This window comes from Panthera pardus, unplaced genomic scaffold, assembly GCF_024362965.1.
Source record: "Panthera pardus isolate Hobbes unplaced genomic scaffold, ASM2436296v1 HiC_scaffold_13, whole genome shotgun sequence".
Lineage (NCBI taxonomy): Eukaryota > Metazoa > Chordata > Mammalia > Carnivora > Felidae > Panthera > Panthera pardus.
The window spans coordinates 132,388,779-132,408,960 of NW_026526688.1; the positions used below are offsets into that span (position 1 = coordinate 132,388,779).

At 37.8% G+C, this 20,182-nt stretch overlaps 1 protein-coding gene across 6 annotated transcripts in view; it reads left to right on the forward strand.

Moving 5' to 3' along the window:
* Positions 1-15,091, forward strand: part of ABCG2 (ATP binding cassette subfamily G member 2 (Junior blood group)) — a 120,115-nt gene extending 105,024 nt beyond the window's left edge. For 5 of the 6 annotated variants that reach the window (XM_019464710.2, XM_053901399.1, XM_019464747.2 and 2 more), the window contains 6 exons: positions 3,786-3,875; positions 5,008-5,132; positions 6,711-6,865; positions 12,209-12,298; positions 13,185-13,267; positions 14,873-15,091. In XM_019464710.2, coding sequence (XP_019320255.2) covers positions 3,786-3,875; positions 5,008-5,132; positions 6,711-6,865; positions 12,209-12,298; positions 13,185-13,267; positions 14,873-15,020 — 691 coding nt within the window. In that variant the 3' untranslated portion in view covers positions 15,021-15,091. Of the gene's footprint in view, positions 1-3,785; positions 3,876-5,007; positions 5,670-6,710; positions 6,866-12,208; positions 12,299-13,184; positions 13,268-14,872 lie in introns of those variants that run through there. The other variant, XM_019464761.2, reaches the window with a different exon arrangement.
* The last annotated feature ends 5,091 nt before the right edge of the window (positions 15,092-20,182 follow it).

Consider the following 20,182-nt stretch of genomic DNA (forward strand, 5'->3'; position numbering starts at 1 on the left):
GGTGTCGAGTGATATCTCATGCGGTTTTGATTAGCGTTCTCCTAATGATTAGTGATGTTAAGCATTTTTAATATGCTTATTGCCATGTGTATCTTCTTTGGAGAAATGGCTATTCAAATCCTTTGCCCATTTTTTTATTTGGATTCTTTTTATTGTTGAATTGTAAGTGTTCTTTTTATATTTTGGATATTAACCCCTTATCGTGTGTAAATTTGCAAATATTTTCTGATATTCTGTGGGTTGTCTTCACTATTGAGTGTGTCCTTTGATGCACATGAGTTTTAAATGTTGATGTAGTCCAGTTTGTCTGGGTTTTTTTTTTGTCTTTTTTTAAATTTTTATTTATTTATTTTGAGAGAGGGGAGAGATGTGTATGTGTGTAAGCGGGGGAGGGGCAGAGAGACTGGGAGAGAGAATCTCAAGCAGCCTCTGCACTGTCCGTGCAGAGCTCGATGCACGGCTCTATCTCATGACCCTGAGATCCTGACCTGAGCTGAAGTCAGGAGTCTGACACTCAACTGACTGAGCCACCCAGACACCCCATCTGTTTTTTTCTTTTGTTGCTTGTGAGTAATTTTTTTCTCTATTTTTTGATTTGTTTGCCATGAGGAGGTGGATGAGACTCAGGTTTTTCTGTTATGGTTAGCACTTATATTAGTCTACCTTAGCGAGTTTTAGTCATTATGTGCCCTTAAAAATAGTTTTTCATAATGAGACTTTGTAATGAGGTCTAGCATGCTCCAAATGTAGATGCTCAGTGATGTCCAGGACTGTAGAGTTCTCTTTATACTTCATGTGTAAAACTGTTCTGTGCCAGGCATTGTGCTCTACGCTTTAAATCACAGACTCTGGTTACCCTTCTGCCCAGAGGGATGGGTGATATTATCCCCATTTTACCATAAGGATATGAAGAAGGTGCAGTAGCTTAAGTTGAATCTGTTTTGATGTCTGGAGAAAGCTGATTGTTTATGAAAGAAAGAATAAGCATAAAAGTCAATTCTTCACTTAAGTAAAATAAATGATCTCCAAAATAAATGGAATTAAGTAAGTAGTGTTACTCTACGTTGAGATTATTATGGCAGCTCATTTACAGAGTTATGTCATTGTTTTTCTCTTTACCTCTTCCCTGAAGACAGTGTTCTCTCACTTCCAAGCTTGCTAGTAATTGATGATTTGTACCTTCTGTAAATGCCATATTTTTACCAAGCACAGAGTATAGGTCACAAGATCTATAGAGCCTGTGGACCTTTTGTGTTGTGCAGTTGGAAGCTTTTGGAATAAATATTGGAAAACCTGTCCTTAACTGGCATTTTAAAGGGAAACTGGAAATCTAACCATTAAAATTCTTGATAGAAGAATCCAGAGAAATAAAGAAGAGCTTTAGCAGTTTCTTCAAATTTATTCTGGAGAAATAGGGCATTGGATTTATTTTAATTTGTGTGGTATTTTAAAAATATTTTATTTATTTTTGATAAAGACAGAGTATGAGTAGGGGAGGGGAAAAGAGAGAGGGAGACACAGAATCCAAAGCAGGCTCCAGACTCTGAGCTGTCAAGCCTGACATGGGGCTTGAACTTGTGAACCACAAGATCACAATCTGAGCTGAAGTCAGATGCTCAACTGACTGAGCCACCCAGGCGCCCCTTAATTTGTGTTTTTTGACTTAAACTTGCTGCCACTTTTTCATCATTTGAAATTGCTCAGGAGGCTGGGGGTTTGGTTCTCTTCTTTGGGAATGAATTATCCCAGAGAGGCGCGCTCTGCTCTTTCTCTAACCTGTGTAACTGACAAGCTGGGTTTTATTAGTATATTGAGTTTAAGCTTTTTTTTTTTTTTTAATGTTTATTTATTTTGTGAGAGATAGAGCACATAAACGGGGGAGGGGCAGAGAGAGAGAATCCCAAGCAGGCTCTGCACTGCCAGCACTCTGTACAGCCCGATACAGGGCTCGAACCCATGAACCATGAGATCATGACCTGAACTGAAGGTAAGAGCCAGATGCTTAACTTAGTGAGCCACCAGGCTCCCCGAGTATGAGCTTCTTTGACCTAATAGTTACCTTACAGGGTTGTGGTGATAGCTAAACAAATTAATGCATATTAAGAAAAAAGATAGTTTTAAAAATATTTGGATAATAAGGAGATATTACAGACATGGATTACCCAATTGAAAAGTATTAGAATACCTTAAATTCTTTAGTAATAAAAGCTGTATTTACTGTTAAATAAATCATCTTATGATTTAGAAGTAATGTCACTATCTACTAGTTCAGAATTCTGATGAACAAACAGTATTATTAGATATAAGATCTGACAAATTGAGCTGAATTGTTGCATGTCCCATATTTCTGAAATTAGCTTTTATTCTGATAGTAGGCTTATTTGTGTGGAGAAGGTTGCATAGCTGCCTTTGTACTAGGTCTGGCTATTTCCTATTTATTAATTATGGGTTAAACATTTACTTTTAAAACAGTCTGTTTTCTGTCTTCTGTTTTATTTATTTTTGGCATTGAAAACAATTACTGAGTATCTGGACTTTTTTCTTTCTTTCTTTCTTTCTTTCTTTCTTTCTTTCTTTCTTCTTTTTTTGAGAGGCTGTACACTTGAGTTTCTATTTGTTCTCTCTTATTTTTGCATCATTTAAATGATGGGTCACTTCAGCTCTTTCAGTTTCAGCTCACATCCTCATGTCAATTAAATGGTTTGGTTATGAAGGGCAGCCTAACACTGTCTGAGGGATGTTAGCATGCTTTTGTAAGATGCGTATGTCTATCCAAGTGTCTTTCCTTTTTGAGCCTTCGTTATTTTACTGAGAAACAAGCATTAGTAGTCTTCCTTTTCTTACAGATGCAAAAATAAATTTTTCCTTTATAAGCATCATTTTGTTTTCTGAGCACGTTTGAAGCCATTTTGGTGATGGCCTACCAAGGATAATATCAAGGCTGTACTGACTGTTGTGTGGTGGAGGTCTATAATAAGGTGTCGACTGAGGTTTTCCTCCCCCGTCATTTTGCCTCTTCATATCCTAGTTTCTTCTTTACTTTAAAAATGTGGCTAATGGAGGCTTTTTTTTTTAAGCTCTACAGACTTTATTTGGTTCACTATTTCTTTGTTCATACATTAGGAATGATACTTGTTGTTTTTGTTAGGTAAAATTCAAGATAATATTTTTATGACCTGTGTATTCATCAGCACAGGCTGCCATCAGAAAGAACCATAGTCTGGTGGCTTCAACAACAGTTTAAACAACAACTTCTTACAGTTGAGGAGATGAGGGTGCTTCTGTTGTCAGGTTCTGATGAGAGCTCTCTTCCTGGCTAACAGATGGCCACCTTTTTACTGTGTCCTCACATGGCAGAGAGAGAGAGAGCACACTCTGGTGTCTCTCCCTTTCTTTTAAGGACACTAATCCTGTCATGGGGACTCTACCCTCATGGTCTCATCTAAATCTCATTACCTCCCAAAGACAGAATTGTCTCTAAATATCATCTCATTGAAGGTTTAGCCTTCAACATAGGAATTTGGGGAGGACACAATTCAATCCATAGCAATCCAGGACTGTGACTTCCAAACTGTGCTCTGTGGAGTCCCAGGGGTACCACTGTGTGTACAGAGAGATGGTAGGGAGAGAGCTGATGGAGCTCATAGTTCCCTCTGTTTAAACCAGAACAGTGTTCTATTTGATGTTATAAGGTATCATTTGAGGAGAGAGTTTCATGGGTAGAAAATTGATCTAAGAATGTTTAATCGACTGCAGTGCTTTTTTTTCCCTTTCTCTCATTGCAGATCAGGGGTGCTCTTCTTCCTCACGACCAACCAGTGTTTCAGCAGTATCTCAGCTGTGGAGCTTTTTGTGGTTGAGAAGAAGCTCTTTATGTGAGTAGGTCTCTGTTCCAGGAAGGGGGCTGTCTTGTATCAGGGGGTGTTGGTCAAACTGGTCATATCCTGTATTGGGCTGCAGGGTGGTACCTAGGGATTGCCAATGTTGAGAAAAAGCATCCAGAGACTGAAAAGGCAGTCATGAACCTGCGGGACCTGATACCAAGGGAAAAAGGAGTTCAAGATTAGGGCAGAGCCAGCAAATCCAAATGCTGCAGATAAAGCCAGCAATAAAGGGGCTGAAAAGGAGCTTTTGTTTTTAGCAAATGATAAGTCTTAATGGCCTTTCACAAGAAAAGTTAGAGGGGCTTGGTAGAGAGAAAGTAGTGGATTGAGCCAGTAAATATAAGGTAAGGAGGTAAAGTTGACAAAGAATGTGAACCCAGCTTAGCCCTCAATGGGAGGGGGACTAGAAGAAGGCAAAGGGCAGCCTTAAAAGAAGGTATGGGCTGTTTTGTTTCTTGTGTTTTTTAAAGTTGGAAGAAATTTGCCCATATTTACATGCTGAGGAAAGGAATCCTTCCAGAGGGAAAGAATAAAGATGTTGGTGGAGGAGTTTGGAATTATAGGAGGAAGATGTCAGGAAGAGGAAGGGATCTAGAAGTAGAGAGGAAAGAAAACAGGATTTCATAGCTGACAGGGATGTATGGTTGGAGGATTTGATCATTGAAGGAAGAAGTGCCATTTTCTATTTTATCATGAGGTTGGAAGAAGTGATCCAAGACTGCATTAGGAAGTTCAGAGGATAGCAGTGTCACCTTCTTCATAATCAAAAGTGGGGAGAAAGTAAAGCTGATACCACAGCTGAGCTCCAGTGCTGGGAGAGAGGGAAGAGACAGATCTGCTCACTGGGAGCAGGTGCTCAGGGAGCAGAATGGGCGGCACTCGGAGGGAGTTCTATAATGAGAAGAAGGGTGTTGCACAAACCTGCATGGAGGTGACATCCCAGGAGAGGCCCCCACCCAAGATGGTGCCTGATGCTGACAAGGATGGAGGCCGGGTGTTCACCTCCAGGATGTGAGAAGCTGTAGTTGTTAGACCCCTGGTGGCAGCAGAAGTCTGTACAGTGAGCAATCTAATCTGTTCTCTGCCTTCCTAAACTAATGTAGGATGAGTTTTTCTTTTTCAGACATGAATATATCAGTGGATACTACAGAGTGTCATCTTATTTCTTTGGAAAACTGATATCTGATTTACTACCCATGAGGATATTACCAAGTATTATATTTACTTGTATAATATACTTCTTGTTAGGTAAGCAACATGACAAAAGGTATGTGTCTTTAGTCTTGGATATGAGGGCGGGCCAATTTGTTTATACCAGCATGTTTTTGGTTCTCAAACTCTAAGCCACGCCAGTGAGATAAGGAGACATCTATCCATTGTGCACACTCTCAATAATTTCCCTGAGGACATTTTTTCAAGACTTGTCCCCAACTAACTTTAAAAACTTTTTATAAAACTGTATTTTACTGTGAGATGCTATGTATCATTTACAAACATGGAAAGAATTCACAAGATTGTTTGACACTGTGCTGGAGGAGCTGGAATATTTAGTACCATTTATATTTTTGTGTGTGTGCATGTGTTTGTGTGTGAAGATAGTGAAAGATGTGACTTTTGGGGCTTCTTAGTTTAATACAAATACTTGTTTGATAGGTGTGGTTATTAGATTCATCTGTGCATTGTGTTTAGGCTTTACCCCAGGCTCACTGCATCAGAATTTCCATATATTTTACTGATACACATAAACACATACACATCAGAAATATATATTTTAATAAAAAATATATATATTTTTTATATAAATATATATTTATATTTTTATATAATATAAATATATATTTATATTTATATAAATAAATAATTTTTTATTTATTTATAATATTTAATATTATTAAATATTATATATTTATATTATTATATAATTATATATTTTAATTATATATAATATATAATATATAATATAATTATAAATATATATTTATATAATATTAAATATTAAAATAAATATAATATTTATATATTAAATAAATAAATAAAATAAATTTATATATATATTTATATATAAATATATATATATATTTATATATAAATATATATATATATTTATATATAAATATATATATATATATATAAATATATATATATAACTAAAGCACTAAGAAGATTCACTGATTGAATTAAACTTCCATTTTACAAATAAGAGGTGTGTCAAATATTTAGGCATAGAACCTAGATCCTCAGGCTCCTTCCAAAATCTTCAGATTATATGACCCATAATATTAGTCCATTATGATTTGTAAAGTAGTCTTATGAAATTTATTTAGCCCCACCCTCAATCCCAGAGTTATATGGTGATTTGTCTTGGGAGACTTGGCTTGTGGAGACATTACCCCAGATAGTGAAACCACTGGAAGGTCACATAATCTTCATCTTCCCAGTTTCTTCACACAACGCAGTTATAGCCAGTAGTCATGTGGTGATGTCTGGGTAGAACGAATGCGCTCTTGACAAGTTTCCTTCTTAGAAGAAATGGCTGTAGAATTGTGACCACTTGTGTTGCCTACAGCTGTCCATCTCAGGCACTCAGAAATTGTTAATAATTACACATAAAGGAGCATAGATGTTACATAGAAATGTGCTTATACAGTAAGTATAAAAAGAAAGTGTATGATAACTTTATACAGTAGGATGGGGTGGTCGGATAGAGGATGAATTTTCTTTATTCTGATATTTGTTTCTCAAAATATTATAGTGCCATTTGCACAGAGCGCTCTCAAATACACTGTTACCTATTGGATTCAACCCCCTCTTTTCTTCCCAACCAAGGATTGAAACCAGTTGTGGAGGCTTTCTTCATCATGATGTTTACCCTTATGATGGTGGCTTATTCAGCCAGTTCTATGGCACTGGCCATAGCAGCAGGCCAGAGTGTGGTGTCCATAGCAACACTTCTCATGACCATCTCCTTTGTGTTTATGATGGTGAGTAGAAACTGTGCTTCGCTAAGAATAAATTATTTCCCCTTATTCTTTCCTGCAAATTTATCTGTTACCTGAAACCAGCTTGGAGGATTCTGTAAATTAGATTCTCTGCTTTAAGGAGGCCATGTATTGAAGGATAGCTTATATTAGAGAATGTACAGCTTTTTCTTGACATTCCCTAGCCTTTTTGGCTACTATTCTAATATTATTGCTATAAATTTAGTTAGCATTTTGTTGCAAATGAGTTTTTAAAAGATTCTTCTTGGTGGCATATAGTGAAACCTTGATAAACTGGAACTTCAAAAACCAAACTAGACTTTAAACGAAAGACTAAGATGCAGAAGGGCACTATATCATAATAAAGGGGACAATCCAACAAGAAGATCTAACAATTATAAATATTTATGCCCCCAACATGAAAGTACCCAAAAATATATAACTATTAATGAGACATAAAGGAACCCATTGATAGTAATACAATAATAGTAGGGGACTTTAACACCTCACTTACAGCAATGGACAGATCATCCAAGCAGAAAATCAACAAGGAAACAATGGCTTTGAATGACACACTGGACCAGATAGACTTAACAGATATATTCAGAACATTCCATCTTAGAGCAGCAGAATGCACTTTCTTTTCAAGTGCCCATGGGCCATTCTCCAGAATAGATCACAAATGGGTCAACAAATAAAAAAGATTGAGATCATACCATGGATATTTTCATATAACAACCCTATGAAACTTGAAAATCAGCTACAAGAAAAAATTTGGAAAGACCACAAATACATGGAAGTTAAATAACATGCTACTAAACAATGAATGGGTCAACCAATAAACCAAAGAACAAGTTAAAAAAAATACATGGAAACAAATGAAAATGAAAACACAATGGTCCAAAACCTTTGGGATGAAGCAAAAGTAATTCTAAGAGGAAAGTATATTACCTCAAGAAGCAAGAAAAATCTCAAATAAACTACCTAACTTTATACTAAAGGAGCTAGAAGAACAACAAATGAAGCCTAAAGCCAGCAGAGGAGAGAAATAATAAAGATTAGAGCAGAAATAAATGATACAGAAGCTAAAAAGAAAGAAAAGAAAGAAAGAAAGAAAAAGAAAGAACCATACAGCAGATAAATGAAACCAGGGGCTGAATCTTTCAAAGAATAAAATTGATAAACATCTAGCCAGACTTATCAAAAAGAAAAGAGAAAGGGCCCAAATAAATAAAATTAAAAAAGAGTGGAGAGGTCACAACCAACACCACAGAAATAACAATTATAAGAGAACATTATGAAAAACTATATACTAACAAATTGGACAGCCTGGAAGAAATGGATAAATTCCTAGAAACATATACACTACCAAAACTTAAACAGGAAGAAATAGAAGACTTGAACAGATCAATAACCAGCAAAGAAATTAAATCAGTTATAAAAAGTCTCCCAACAAACAAAAGTCCAGGACCAGATAGTTTCCTAGGAGAAATCTACCAAACACTTAAAGAAGAGTTAATATCTATTCTTCTTAAACTATTCTAAAAAATAGAAAAGGAAAGAAACCTTCTAAATTCATTCCAAGAGACTAGCATTACCCTGATTCCAAAACCAAAGACTCCACTAAAAAAGACAACTATAGGCCAATATCCCTGATGAACATGGATGCAAAAATTCTCAATAAAATACTAGCAAACTGAATCCAACAGTGCATTAAAAGAATCATTCACCACAATCAAGTGGGATTTATTCCTAGGTTGCAAGGGTGGCTCAGTATTTGCAATCAATCAACATGATACACCACATTAATAAAAGAATGGATAAAAACCATATCCTTTCAATTGGTGCAGAAAAAGCATTTGACAAAGTACTACATCCATTCATGATAAAAATTCTCAACAAAGTAGGGTTGGAGAGAATATACCTCAATATAATAAAGGCCACATAAACCCCACATCCTCAATGGGGGAAACAGAGGTTTTCCTCTAAGGTCAGAAATAAGACAGGGATGTCCACTCTCACCACTTTTTTTTCAACATAGTACTGGAAGTCCCAGCCACAGCAATCAGACAACAAAAAGAAATAAAAGTCATCCAAATTGATAAGGAAGAAGTAAAAGTGTCACTATTTGCAGATGACATGATACTCTATATAGGAAGTTTGAAAGACTCCAAAAAATTTTACTAGAACTGATACATGAATTCAGTAAAGTTACAGGATACAAAATCATCATACAGAAATCTGTTGCATTTCTATACACCAATAATGAAGCAGCAGAAAGAGAAATCAAGCAACCAATCCCATTTAAAATTGCACCAAAAACCATGAGATATGTAGGAATAAACCTAACCAAAAAGGTAAAAACATCTGTACTCTGAAAACTATAGAACGCTGATGAAAGAAATTGAAGAGGACACAAAGAAATGGAAAAACATCCCATGCTCATCGATTTGAAGAACACATATTGTTAAACTGTCTATACTACCAAAGCAATCTACACATTTAATGCAATCCCCATCAAAATGCCACCAATATTTTTCACAGAGCTAAAACTAACAATCTTAAAATGTGTGTGGGACCACAAAAGACCCCGAATAGCCAAAGCAATCTTGAAAAAAGCAAAGCAAAGCTGGAGGCATCACAATTCTGGGCTTCAAGTTATAATACAAAACAGTAGTGATCAAGACAGCATAGTACTGGCACAAAAACAGACACAAAGGTCAATGGAAAAGAATAGAAAATCCAGAAATGAACCCACAAGTATATGGCCAATTAATCTTTGGCAAAGCAGGAAAGAATATCCAATGGAAAAAAGACCGTCTCTTCAACAAATGGTGCTGGGAAAACTGGACAGCTACATGCAAAAGAATGGACCATTTTCGTACACCATACACAAAAACAAATTCAAAATGAATTTTCCTTTTCATTTTGTGAAGAATGTCTAAATGGCTGTCAGAATGGCTAAAATTAACAACAAAAGAAACAACATTTATTGGTAGAGATGTGGAGAAAGGGGACCCCTCTTAGATTGTTGGTGGGAATGCAAACTGGTGCAGCCACTTGGAAAACAGTATGGAGGTTCTCAGAAAGTTAAGAATGGAACTACTCTATGATCCAATAATTGTACTCCTAGGTATTTACCCAAAGGATATAAAAATACAGATTTGAAGGGATACATGCACCTCTGTGTTTATAGCCACATTATCAACAATAGCCAAATTATGGAAAGATCCCAAATGTCTATCCACTGATGAATAGATAAAGAGGAGGTGGTATATATACACAATGGAATATTACTCAGTCATAAAAAAGAATAAAATCTTGCCATTTTTAATGACATGGATGGAGCTAGAGAGCGTTAAGTGAAAGAAGTTAGAGAAAGACAAATACCATATTATTTCACTTATATGTGGAATTTAAGAAACAGAATGAACAAGGAAAGGGAAACGAAAGAGAGAGAGGCAATCTAAGAAACAGACTCTTAACCATAGAAAATGTGATGGTTACCAGAGGGAAGGTGGGTGGGCAGATGGGTTAAATAGGCGATGGCAATTACGGAGTGTACTTGTTGTGATGAGGACCAGGTATATGCAAGTGTTGCATCACTAAATTGCATACCTGAAACTAATATTACAGTGTATGTTAGTTAATTAGTTAGAATTTAAATATAAACTTAAAAAAAAACAGAAAAATTTTGATTTTAAGATTCCCTATATAAACAGCAGTCAATTGCCCAACTTCTATGCTAGTGTTAGAGAACTGCTGACTGGTTTAAGCAATAACTTAATGGTTTGGATGTATCTACTCCTTTCCAAGGGAATAGCTAAGTTCCATGAGAAACAAAATGGTCTGCAGTGTGGGTAGTCTGTCTTGGGTCCCTCCTGTATTTTGAAAAGGAGTGTCTAAAAATACTGAAGCATTCCAGAACCCACACAGTACTGTGTCTCTGCCTTTCTGCGTTCCTGACATTCCCTTATATGAATATATTTCTACTTACCTTTTTTTTTTTAAGTAGTTACTGAATCCTAATCTTACATGTCCCTTAATTTTACATGCACATAGATGAATCAGTACATGAATCAACTAGTTACCACATTGCCCCCTACAACATGAAGTAAACAGGAATGCTTAGTCTATTAATATACATGTTCTTTCTGCTAGAATAGGAATAGATGTCTTTAAAAGGAAAATAATCAGCACAAACTTTGACAAACTTTGTGAGTTTGAAATCTAAACATTATTGAGAAATTGATAAACCTTGCATGTATTTTCTGTATTATCCAATAAATAACATGTCATCAATACATAAAAATGTCTTGTTTTATATTAGATGCTTCGTCTTATTATTTAAATGTTTGTATATAGAACTTTTAAAACCAGTCATAAAACCATGTTACTCAGAGACGCCGTGTGTCGTATATTAAGCACCTGGTTAGGTGGAGTTCAAAAATATGTAGTCCCTCAGCGACGTCAGGTTATGTCTATCCCAGCATTCCTAGGGCCAGTTAGAAATTTTATATGAACCTCTTCTCATGTAGCCATCTGTTGCTGGAGTAATCCTTCCTGGGATCTTCATTGTCATACTGTTTTATGGTAGCTTTAAATTTTTTTTTTAATGTTTGTTTATTTTTGAGAGAGAGAGAGCATGAGCAGGGGCGGGGCAGAGAGGGAGGGAGACACAGAATCTAGAGCAGGCTGTCAGCATAGAGCCCAATGCAGGGCTTGAACTCATGAACCATGAGATCATGAGCTGAGCTGAAATTGGATGCTTAACTGACTGAGCCACCCCGTCACCTGGTTTTTGGTAGCTTTAAATGAAGGTATTCACCATATTTTATGCTTCACTTCACCACATTGTGCTATATACCAGTTCCAGGCTGTAGGTTAAGTATGCATCCTGACCCCCAAATTATTTTTATAGTCATGCAGAGATAGAATGCAAACGTTTTTAAATAACAAATCATACTGTGTTTTGGAAATAGAGGAATGAGATGTTCAGGATATGATCTGGTGTATGTATTGGTGGGAACATATAGTGTCTGTATCGTGAGAACAGTCAGTACTTCTTGACCTTTCATTGTGTGCAGTTACAGAAAGTAAAAGCCTTGAAATTTAAGGGTCTTCCAATTAAATGGCACATATATTATATATTGTCATTCCCTGAGAACCATAAACAGCCTCAGTGATAGAGAGGCATACTCATACAAAGAGGAATGGAAGGAATGTCCAGAGTTGGTCTTAACAGAAATGTTTATAAAGGTTGTAGGGCACTTAAAGGAGATATTCTCTGTAATTCTTCATGAAATCCCCTTACCAGGTCTAATTCTTGGTATTTTCTTTTTGTAGATATTTTCAGGGCTGTTGGTAAATCTCACAACCATCCAGCCTTGGCTATCATGGTTTCAGTACTTCAGCATTCCTCGATATGGCTTTGCGGTGAGTTTTCCTCATCTGTTTCTGTGATCCTAGCACAGGATTAATTCTAGGATTAGAATTCCCAAGCTAGGGACAACCAGAATAAAGCCTAACAACCTTGTCTCCCACTGTGAACTGTGAAGGTCTCCAGGGGTTTCTTTTTTAGGAGCAATGAAGGAGAGTTTTCTATTAAGCCTTAGATCACCTTGATAATCACCTGAGGTTTCCCCAGTTACCCAGTTGTCTGAAGGAGGTGAAGGGTGGGGAGATAACTCCTCATGAGGGAGAAAGATTGACTAATTGATATAAAGAAATATAGTTGTGTTTCAGTTCACTATGAAAATAGAGAATGGGGGGCCTAGAATACGTATTTTATATTGAATTCAGAAAAAAACAAACAAAAAACCCCCCCCAAAAAACAAAGAGCATATAATACAGCCACTATCTTGGTTTTAGAAAGCTAATCAACTCCAAAGAAAACTGTCTTAATATAGTATAATTGGGTTCCTAACTCCCAAGAATTAGCACTGGTTTTGATGAAAATAAACACGAATAACACAAAAGATTCTCACCATAAATAAACGATAGTCACTGAGTACTGCTGTATGATTTTGAGTACACTGTGGGATTATAAAATTGGGGAGAGAAGAAGGAAGGAGCCAGAGGTCTCCCCTCTTTGTCAACTACTTTACTTCCCTTTGTTTTGGAAGCTAAAATCTCAACCTTAGACTACTCAGTTGCCAAGGAAAAGAATTTTAGTTGCTCTGGTGTGGCAGAGACTGTGAACGTGAAGCTTGGTTTGTTTGTAGAAATAGCAATAAAGATTAAACTAGGAGTACATGATAATTCTTTGAAGTTTTTTGAAATTTAAAACTGTTTACCTTGCCCCATCCCCCTTGTGTTATAGGCTTTGCAGCATAATGAATTTTTGGGACAAAACTTCTGCCCAGGACTCAACGTAACAACAAATAATACCTGTAGTTATGCGACGTAAGTTGGTATTCAGTGTCGTAGTGGATTTGTTTACTATTGTGGTGTATGTAGAAAGCCCACTGGGCCGCTTGGCTGGTGTAGGTCCTTTCACTGACTTCTCTGGGTTGTACACCAGTGCCCATCTCCTTGGCACTTGCTTCAGTGAAAATTGTACTTCAGATGGAGAAATGTTTCTGATACGTTGTTCATTGGGGGCCTTTAAAAAAGATTCATTGGCTGTTTTGATTGTGAGTTTTAGTTTTGACTTTCCGAACACTTGAGTTTGAAATGAGCTGCTTTGATATTTTACCAAAGCCTTGGAATATTGGAATTGTATGGAGTGTGTGAAGTGTATGGATCCATAAACTTATGGCTTCCTGTAAGCCCAACCCAAGGCCAGGAGCAAGAGCTAAGAGGGCAGCAGAGGGGAGGATCGTTGTCCTGCCGCGCTGTGGGCACTTGCCTCTTCCTCCTGCATTTACTAGGAGACATTATGAAATCGAGGTCTACAGGACTATCTTTTTTTTCTTTTAAACTGACCCAGAACATCCTTTTTGAGGGATGTATCCTCCAAAGGAGGAAACACCTTTCAGTAAACTGAGAAAGAAGTCCCATTTTTTTGCATAATGTCAAACAGAAATGCAGATTTTGATAAAATCAGAGGATGTTGTTTTAAAAATTGAATAACCCTTTTCTTGTCGATGATTGTTGTTAATGGTTTGATTTTGCTACATCGATCAATGAAAGAAAAGAGAATGCTGGTATCCAGAATCTCATGAACTATTCTCAAGTAGAATAGAAATAATTCTTAGTAATAGGGCAAATTGTTATTTTGAAGTATTTCTGAAAAACCTGTATGAAGAGAAGTTTTCTATATTCTGCCCACTCTCTTCTGTCTTGGTATAACATTTTTGGAGGAGCTGCACACACATGGCGTACCAGGTAGTCAGTATGGCTGCACCAGGTAGTTTTAGGACAAGGCGCTTTTCTAAACTGTGGCAGGGCCGCTCCATCCTGCTCTAGCTCAGCCCCCACCGAGGCTTACACCTGATTAGGTGGGCCTGCTGCTGAGTATCTGCAGTGCTCATTCCAGCCCTGCTGCGAGAGCAGCGGGGGCAGGAAGCCCTCGCTCACCTCTTTTCCTAGCTTTAGAATTCTTAGCGTGTGTTTCTTTGTATATCTGGTTGGTGGGTAGTGAGCTCTGTAAAGAGCTTTGATCAACTTGGTAGGGGCCTTAGATGTCAGCTGTTAAAACTGAGGTTTTCCCTGTCAGGAGTGAGAGCAGCATCAGAGATCTGAAAACAAATGAATTTTCAGAGATTAGCGACTGAATTCAAAGTGTGAATCGGTGGACTTGGCTAAGTTCCTTAAACCTTAGTCTCTTCATCTTTTTAAATGGGTATAATATTTATTTCACTGGGTTGTTTCAGGGATTAACTAAACTGTTACATATGGAGTGCTTAGCATAGTATCCAGCAGAATTGTAAGCCCTCATTGTTACCCATTATATATAAAGGCATAGTTCTTTAAGACTTGGAACCTATGGGAACTGTGAATACATTAAGAGTAAAACTTGACAGATAACTAAGGGTAAAGTTACATTCTTTTTCTGTTGAATTTCAGATGTACTGGCGAAGAATTTTTGGTAAACCAGGGCATCGATATCTCCCCTTGGGGCCTGTGGAAGAATCACGTAGCCTTGGCATGCATGATTGTTATTTTCCTTATAATTGCCTACCTAAAATTGTTATTTCTTAAAAAATTTTCTTAAATTCTTCTTGAATTTACATGATTTATGTGCACATTAAATAGGGAGTGTCTTGATTTATTTTAAGCATTCAATGAAGTGTTTTTGTCGTCTCTTCATTTGGCATCATACTGTTCAGCAAGAATTATTTTTCTAGAAACCGCAGCGAACTGATTTATACATGAAAGAACTCAAGTCATAAACTAGTGATATTATGGACTGTGTATTAGTTCATCTGGTCATACAGTAACCATGGGGAAGACATCTAGTTTATCAACCTAAAACAGAATTGAATGCTGGGAACTTGTGACAAGTTATTAATATTTCTGGTATTAGTTTCCTCATCTTTAAAATGAATAGAGAGTTCATTGCCCTCCAGCTCCAGTATTAGATGAATCTGTGATTTGCCATTATTTAATAAATCATAATAACAAATGTACAGATGCAGTGGTGGAAGTACGAAATCTAATCTATGTTGGAAAAACCCAGTGTTATTTATAGGGCAAAAAAACCCCATTGTGATAGAAAAAGCTTTGATGAGCCTTTTAAGATTATTAGAACGTACTGAGATTTCTCTAGTGGAATCAGAGCACCTCAGGGGTCTCTGCTGGCCTTTGTAGGTGTGGAGGACTGGGAATTGTGACCCTTGCTGGAGCAGTTCAGTGGTCTGTGATCAGGGCAAGGATCAGAGCCTCTTGGGGCACTTTGCTCAAATACAGATGGCCAGGCCCTATGAGCCCCGCTGCATCAGCATCTCCAGGGTTACTCCAGAAAGCCCTGCCCATGCCAGGACCTGGTCATTTCCAAGATTCTCTCTGCCTCTGAAACTTAGTTATGATACACTACCTGTCATAACTGCCCCCTACAGACTTTTTCATTCCTACATATACATCTCTTATTCACGGATCTTCTCTTTGTTCTAACCCTTATCAGTAATAGGGAACTATTTCTTAACTTCTTTTTTTTTTATATATAATTTTTTTTAATGTTTATTTATTTTTGAGACAGAGAGAGCACAGGAGCAGGAGAGGGGCAGAGAGAGAGGGACACACAGAATCTGAAGCAGGCTTCAGGCTCTGAGCTGTCAGCACAGAGTCCGACATGGGGCTCAAACTCGTGAGCTGTGAGATCATGACCTGAGCTGAGGTAGGACACTTAACTTAGTGAGCCACCCAGGCGCCCCTTAACTTCTTTTTTATTGAAGGGTCATGTGGGGAAAAGTGTAGTCCAGTGAAGTATCAAAAAAGGAACATGCTGGTGGAGCTACCAATCTAGGCAAAGAAACAGGACGTTAGCAGTGCATGGATGCCCGCCGCATGCCCCCTCCCGATCACTACTTCCTTCTCTCTGTGCTATTTCTGAAATGATGCTTGTATACTCCTCCTTGTTGCTGTTCTCATGTTTTGTGTTCCTGTGTGCATAGGTCCAGCCTTACTTAAGTCCTTTCCTCCCCCTTTTAATGAAGTATTAATTCTGGAATAATTTTAGATTTAACAGAAGAGTTGCAAAGGTAGTATGGAAAAATTCCCAGATATACTTTACCCAACTTTCCTTACTAACATTTTATATATCATGGTACATGTCAGAAGTAAGAAGTTAACATTGGTACATTATTATTACTTAAACTACACACTTTATTCAGATTACACTAACATGCTTAGTCATTCCAGGATCCACTCCAGGGGATCGGATTGCAATGAATCCTCCTTTTTATGAAAGTAAACATTTTTCAGAATTGAGGTTGAGGATCACCAGTGTGGACCCTTTGCAACTGGTCATCTTGGAGTATCACTTAGTGTCATTGGGTGCCCTGCCATATTGTCACAATATCAGTCCAGGGAGGGACATAACATTATATATATATATATATATATATATATATATATATGTGTGTGTGTGTGTGTGTATGTGTATATATATGTGTATATATATATATTTCATAACATTGTATTTTTCAGAAACTTTTTTTAATGATATTTCATTAATGCACTGTCTTGTAACATGTTGTCACACACTCTTTTTACCCTATTATGTGACCATTAGGGTTAATCAGTTTTTCCTGTTCTTGGTGTATAACTCTGGCTTCCTCATAGTTCTCTGTATACAGTCTTCTCCCATTATACAGAGAGTAATATCTGTGCTTCACACACAAAATACACTTAACAGAAGAAACAAAACAGCCCAATATATTAACACTCACTTTTAATAAATTTTTTTTTTTCCAACGTTTTTTATTTATTTTTGGGACAGAGAGAGACAGAGCATGAACGGGGGAGGGGCAGAGAGAGAGGGAGACACAGAATCGGAAACAGGCTCCAGGCTCCGAGCCATCAGCCCAGAGCCTGACGTGGGGCTCGAACTCACAGACCGCGAGATCGTGACCTGGCTGAAGTCGGACGCTTAACCGACTGCGCCACCCAGGCGCCCCAACACTCACTTTTAAAATAAGAAAGAGGGTCATGGTTCAGTGTCTGACATCCTCTCAGGTCATGATCTCATGGTTATTGAGTTCGAGCCCCACATCCAGCTTGCTGCTGTCAGCCTGTCAGAGCAGAGCCCACATTGGATCTTCTGTCCCCCTCTGTCTGCCCCTTCCCCACTGGTACTCTGTCAAAAATAAACAAACATTTAAAAAATGAAATAAAAAAGAATTTAAATGTATCCTCTTATACCTATCATCCTTTTATAGTGCAATTTCCTTATATCCTTTTTAAATTTTTTTTAACGTTTATTTATTTTTGAGACAGAGAGAGACAGAGCATGAACAGGGGAGGGTCAGAGAGAGGGAGACACAGAATCTGAAACAGGCTCCGGGCTCTGAGCTGTCAGCACAGGGGCCCGATGCGGGGCTCGAACTCACGGACCGCGAGATCGTGACCTGAGCCAAAGTCGGCGCTCAACCGACTGAGCCACCCAGGCGCCCCCCTTATATCCTTTTTATATAATTCTGTTTTTAATTATTATGGTAAACCTATAACATAAAATTTGCCATCTTAACGGTTTTTAAATTAAGGACCATTTTTAAAAGTAACGTAAAAGCGTATATCCTATAAAGTATAAAAGAACATACTAATTTATAGAAATTTAGAAATCAGACTATGTCTATATCCTTTTGAATTTTGTTTTTATTTTCTTGGATGTCAGAAGTACTAATCTGTAATGGGAGAAGATATATTAATTTGGTTTAAAGTAAAAGAAACCTGGGGCACCTGGGTAGCTCCGTTGATGGGGCATCTGACTTTGTCTCAGGTCATGATCTCGTGGTTCTTGGGTTCAAGCCCAAAGTTGGGCTCTGTGCTGACAGCTTGGAGCCTGGAGCCTGCTTCAGATTCTGTGTCTCTTCTTTCTCTTCCCCTCCCCTGCTCACAGTCTGTCTCTCTCTGTCTCTCAAAAAATAAAATGTTAAAAATTTTAAAAAGAAAGGAAATCTCAGGAATAAATGAAAAGTGTTAGCTACTGTTTATACTCTTCCCATTGCTGTCGTGGGGCTTTTACAAAAGGGTGCAGGAAGACTCATTGTGGAAGGCTCCATGGTGTGTTAGGTGAGGCAGCAAGAAAGGAAAGGAAAATGGGTGGCTTGAAGAGAGTTGTTGAAGGGGCAGTGGACATACTCCTCTGTTTCTTCGTCTTGGAAGCCATTCTTCATGGTCTTTAGATTTGAATTACATTAACCTCAATACCTCAATGTTTACATATATTTGAAAAGCAGCATTACTCGTATTTATATGAAATCTTTAGGCCTCCCCAGTGCCTGCTCAGTGCGCCCCAGATCAGACTAGCAGAGCTGGCACAGATGCCATTCTTGGGTCCAAAAGCTTGGGCTCTCGCCAATGCTGATGTCCTGATGGCCACTCCTGATGATGCCTCAGCTGTTAAAATGTTGATGAACCAGATTTCTAAGAAATTTTCTGGTAATTTCACTAAGATACTTTTCAAGATATTCTATTGAAACCCTGTTTCTGTATTACAGAACAAATATGTTGCCTCCTAATAATTTACTCTTCCATAAGAGATTTGGCTACCAGTTGAGATGAGGGAGGCCTCACTGGGTTTGTGGGAGAGTGTGTTTTGCATGTTTAGGAATTGGGACTTTATTTTTTTCAGTGTATGCAAGGGGCATTATGCTCTGAGGAATTAATTCACATGAGCCATCCTCAGAAGGGGATTGGTAAACCAGAGCACCAGTTTACTAATTTATTTATTTATTTATTTTTTTTTTTATTTTTTTTTTAAATTTTTTTTTTCAACGTTTTTTATTTATTTTTGGAACAGAGAGAGAGAGACAGAGCATGAACGGGGGAGGGGCAGAGAGAGAGGGAGACACAGAATCGGAAACAGGCTCCAGGCTCCGAGCCATCAGCCCAGAGCCTGACGCGGGGCTCGAACTCACGGACCGCGAGATCGTGACCTGGCTGAAGTCGGACGCTTAACCGACTGCGCCACCCAGGCGCCCCCCAGTTTACTAATTTAAACAGTAAAATGTTACATAGCCATTTACCTGTGACATTCTTCTCTCAGGTGTGAAACTGAAATCAGAGGATTCTTTGGGCTTAGGATTTAAGGCTAATTTAGACAATGTCCACTACATCCATAGGAATTTGTGTGTCAAGCAAACCTGAATCGTTGCAAGAGCTCATCCTCACCAAGTCCATTCAGGAGGTAATCCGTAACTGCCTCACCGTCCGAGGTTTGTGCTTATTCTCAGTGGAATAAAGATCCCAAAGAAAACCTGGAACCCCACCAAACATAGCTACTGTCTTGCTGTACCTGCTGGCCTTCTGTCTCTTGTTATACACATTAAAAAAATGGTTGACTCACATGTTGCAGCCTACTTTCTGTCCCCATTGAACAATATGACTATAAGATACCTCTATTCTAAATTGGAGTAACTCTGTGACTGTGAGATTCCACATTTCTTTGCGGTTACCCAGGGTTTCCCAAGCTTGCCTGGTAAGAATCAATGGTCATCTGGATGCTTATGGAAGGAAGGAAAGAAAGAAAAAGCTATTTTTTTTCCCATCTGTTGAGAAATCTCTGAGGAGTGAGCATAGGAATTCCAGGTGATTCTTTGGGATTATACTGATTTAGGATTGTAATAACCAGTTAAGGTCATTTAACCCTACATTCATTATAATTTGATCTTGATCTAATCGGTGTGGCAATTGCCTTTAAAGGCATATATTTTG